Below are 4,600 nucleotides of genomic sequence, written 5' to 3' on the forward strand. Positions count from 1 at the left end.
TTCTTCGTGCCGCCAATCTGGTCTTTGACATTTTCTTGGAGGTGGAAGGGGTCACATTTGTCCGGAGTGGATTTGCTCACAGAGAAAAGCAACAGCTCAAAGGGGGCGACCGATCTGTTTCTGCAGATCTGTTCATTTTGCCCGTCTGCTCATCAGACCAGGCACCGGCTTTATAATCAGGTCTTTTTTGTTGTTCAGTGTTGGTTTTGGTTCCTTCAAGTGTAGTTGTGTTTGTTCATGGGAAATGCTCATATGAATGACCTCAGTGTGAAATGTGACCTAAGCTGTCGTTTTAAAAACTGGTGGAAGTTAGTTAACCCTTGTCGTCAACTTCTTGAGCATAGTGGTGAAGTGTCAAAAAATTATTCACCATTTTTGAAAAGCTAAGGAATGTCAGTTTTTAATACAGTAGGATTTACTCATGGTTGCGGTCTTTTCACATGTATAGACTATTAAATGCTGAAAGTACTGCTAGAATTTCTTTTTAAATTATCTTAATTTTTTCCCATTGTAGAGAGGAGGTTTGGCCAGTTATGCTGAATTTTCACTATTGGAACCTAACAAGCGGTATACCCTGTACTACCCTTAACCATCACCAAGCAAAGCCTCTGGGGTTGAACCGGACCATCCTGCTTTGTTTATTCACTGTATTTCCTCTCTGTCAGTCTCAGTTTAGAGGAGGGAGGTGCTGCTCCTCTCTCACACACGCTGTCAGCTGTGTGTTTACATACAGTGCTTGTAATGCTAATCATTAGCTTGAGGTGTGAAGACGTGGACATTCAATCAATCACTGGTGACTGCTCTGCGCACATGCAACCTCTTGCCCCTTGCATTCCTGGTATTTGATTTTAGCACTACCTCCTGATGGATGCTGACATTTAGCTCCTGGAGCGCACCTCCAAAGCAGGCCGAATGTAGTGGAAACAAATGCTGAATCAGTGATGAGTGCTACTCAAAGTGACACGTTTCGGTAGGTTCCTATAATGGAAGAACCCCTTTAGACAACAACTGATTAATTGTTGAAGCCATTTTTCATGCAATCATTGAATGGTTTGGTTTCCGCTTCTCAAATGTTAGGCTTTCCTGCTCCGACGCCGCATCACAGCAGCGGTGTTGGTCGGACAAAATGACATGTCAAGGCTTCACTAGCTGCGATTGGCATTTGTCACTAATGGTCAAGAAGCAAAGCAGTCTATATAGCACCCTTCTAAACATCTGTTACAAAGTGCTTCACAAAGAAAATCAATAATGATAAAACATGTTAGATAAAATAAAGTAGGACATGACTAAAATGTGTTCTCTTCTCTCTCTCCCCCTCAGGATTGTTGAAATCTACAGTCGTCGACTACAAGGTACCACACAGATTCTTGTTTTAACTTGCTGTTGGTTCAGAGTTCATTTGAGATGTTTGTTCTAACCTGCTTGTCCATCTGCAGTTCAGGAGAGGTTGACCAAACAAATCGCTGTGGCAATCACTGAGGCCCTGCAGCCCACTGGGGTCGGTGTCGTCATCGAGGCAACGTGCGTATGTCCACAGTAGACAGACTGAATCACTGCATCTGTTTTTTATACACACTTCAGTGCTTCTTTATACCTTACCTTTCATTTTTGTTTTCATTTTCTCATTTCCTTTTCCATTGGTGGGACTTCTTCCATCTGATTTCAGTTCCTTTCCTTCACCTCCTTTCCTTTCAGTTCTGTCTTCCTACCCTCTCCTCACCACATTTTCTTCAACTTGCACACCCATCACTTTGTTTCTCTTGATTTACTTTTTCTGTTAAACTTTCTTCTTCCTTCTTGGTTTTATTCTTTCATTTACTTTCCTTTTCATTCTTTTGTCTTTACCTCCATTACTTTGGTTTAATTTCCATCTGTTGCATTTCCTCCTTTAATTCACCTCCTTGTTCTTTCTCTGTTTCCTTAAATCCTTTATCATTTTTTTCCACTTCTTTCTCGTCCTCTCTGCAGCCACATGTGTATGGTGATGAGAGGCGTTCAGAAGATGAACAGTAAAACCGTCACGAGCACCATGTTGGGAGTTTTCAGGGAAGATCCAAAAACCCGTGATGAGTTTCTCACACTGATCAGGAGCTGAGGAGGATGAGGATCCTCCTCTTCCTGCTCCTCCTGCTGCCTGGGGCTACCTCCACCCACACGGACCAGCTGTCGTGCTAAATGTGTGTGTGTGTGTGCGTGCGTGAATGGGTGTGTGCGTGTGCATGTGTTTCTCTCACCAAAGGCAGTGAAAGTGTGTTTAACTGTTAGGCGTTTTCAGTCATTTTAATCTTTGATAAGGTGAAGCGTTACCTCGTCGTTTTCCACACAGCTGATGTTTGTCAGAGGCTGTGGACAAATTTTGGTTTTTTTTTTTTTTGGGACTGACTTTTCCTCCTTTTGTGTGCGCAGGATGTATGTGCAAATCAATTAAATAGGTTATTGGTCACTGACCAATACAAAGTAAAAAGAGAGCCTGGAGAAGGAATCCACAGGGGGAAAAACTGGGCAGGGTCGCTGTCTTTTTTTTTTTTTTTTTTTTTTTTTTTTTTTTTTTAAAGAATACACCCATGACCAAATACTTTAACTTGAAGCTTTCTGAGGAAAAACGCCTCCTTATAATTCTAAACTATGTCATAATTACAGCCCTCTGACAGACTGGTGACCTGTCCAGTGTGTACCCTGCCTGCCACCCAAGGATAGCTGGGATAGGCTCCAGCCCCCCGCGACCCTATTCAGGAATATGCGTTATAGCTAATGGATGGAAGTCATAACTACAGCCTCACCTGGAACACTGAACAGGCACCTGTTCCCTCATCAGCCTCCTATGCTCCTCTTGCCTGATGCTGTTTTCTACATAAAAAATAATCAGTGGTGGAAAATAACTAAGAACACTCACTCAAGTACTGTACTTCAAAAATAAGGAAAAGCATGCCAGTGGCTCTTTAACCTTTTCACTGTTTGGTTGGCTGTCAGTTAATTTAAAACTATAACTGATTAACTTTGTATTATCAAAACAATTTAAATTGCATGGATAATTTTTAGCAGAATTACTGGGGAAAACATGAGCTAAATGCAGACAAATGAGGGCTGCATCTGAAGATGACACCACTGTCCTAATAGTTACATTTAACTTTTCAGCATCTTATTTTAATGATTATAGTCCTTGCGGCTGTAAGTACCCACTCACCTCTCAATTAAATCCAGAACCCGACATCACGGTGACGTTACGAAGGAACTGGCAGGACACTGTGCTGCAGACTCACCGCCATCTGAAAGTCAACTGAAAGCATTCATTTCCATGAGAGGCAAACGAAATATGTGTGTGCTTGTGTGTGTTCTTCATAGTTTTCATCTGAGCAGATGAACAGTGTGAAGATCAGTATGTGTGTTGTTTAGTGTGATTACCCATGTAGGCATGATTTTATATTTCAGTCCATCATAATGTCCCCAGACAGATTTTGGGAGGTTTTAAAACTAGAGCAATGTGGTGACTGATGTTTGTGCGTGTGTGTGCATGTTGAAGGGAAGATGAGTGCTAATGGTTTTGATATTGTCTCCATGGCCTTGTTGAGAAGGACGGCCTGTTCTTTGGCCTCTTCACCATCATTGTCACCTTATGTACTGTGTTAATTTCAAAGAACTGTTAATCAAAAGACAAATCTATGTGACATCAGTAACCGTGTGTTTCTTCGCAGCACACACACAACTGACATGTATGTTCACTTTACAAAAAAGATTAAACTTTCATTGGTCTAAAACTCCCTTCTTGCAGTGTCAGTGAATGGGATAAATAGGAAAACCTGGTATTGTGACCTGGGCGGCTCTAAGATATTTAGGCCTACCCCGCACTGCTACCCTCATAGAGGGAGCTACTTCGTAAGAATGTATTATACTGTCCATGTCCAGCTGTTGGGTTCTACTTCCCCCTGTTCTTTGTTCTACTGTATCTACCTGTACTTTTTTTTATTAGTACCTTAACCTTACAACACAATTACACTGTGAAACGTGGGTGTCAACTGAATGATATTCATTTTGTACCTGCTGGATGCAACTCTGGCTGGATTAAGGACATGTAAAAAACCTTAAAGTGGAATGGGACTAGACAAAACTGGTTCCCCAAAAAAGGAGCCCCTTTAGAGGGTTAATGTGGCCCTGAGCCCCGTGTGAACACCATAGTGGAACATTTCACTTATGGTAGTGTATTTTTGGCAATAAGAGAATAAAGTCAAACGTTTTAAACTTGTTACCTGGTCAATCGCTGACATTTGGTGAAACAACTTCACAAACCCCCGACGCAGGCGGTATCATCTTAACAGTTAGAACCTGTGGACTGTTGGAAAAAGACCAAACCTGTCAAAGAGCAGTTATCCCACCCCCAATAAGCAGCATTCATACGTAACATTAATCTTAAAGTCAATGCTATACACATATAAAAACTGGTAACAATTGAAAATTTGATCTACAAAATAGTTAAATATCAATAAAATCCGTTTGCAGAATTAAAAACTTTTCAACTTTGCTGCCCTCCAATGGTAGCATCAAGAAAGGCCCTGTGGCAAACCCCCCCCCCCCCCCACCCCGGGGGGACCCCCCCCCTTCGGCT

At 41.9% G+C, this 4,600-nt stretch overlaps 1 protein-coding gene across 2 annotated transcripts in view; it reads left to right on the forward strand.

Annotated features, from left to right (window-relative positions):
• gch1 (GTP cyclohydrolase 1) overlaps positions 1 to 2,369 on the forward strand; it is a 16,304-nt gene extending 13,935 nt beyond the window's left edge. For both annotated transcript variants that reach the window (XM_020625188.1, XM_020625189.1), the window contains exons 5-7: positions 1,321 to 1,352; positions 1,437 to 1,521; positions 1,969 to 2,369. In XM_020625188.1, coding sequence (XP_020480844.1) covers positions 1,321 to 1,352; positions 1,437 to 1,521; positions 1,969 to 2,095 — 244 coding nt within the window. In that variant the 3' untranslated portion in view covers positions 2,096 to 2,369. The remainder of the gene's footprint in view (positions 1 to 1,320; positions 1,353 to 1,436; positions 1,522 to 1,968) is intronic.
• The last annotated feature ends 2,231 nt before the right edge of the window (positions 2,370 to 4,600 follow it).

This window comes from Monopterus albus, unplaced genomic scaffold, assembly GCF_001952655.1.
Source record: "Monopterus albus unplaced genomic scaffold, M_albus_1.0 scaffold348.1, whole genome shotgun sequence".
Classification (NCBI taxonomy): Eukaryota; Metazoa; Chordata; class Actinopteri; order Synbranchiformes; family Synbranchidae; genus Monopterus; species Monopterus albus.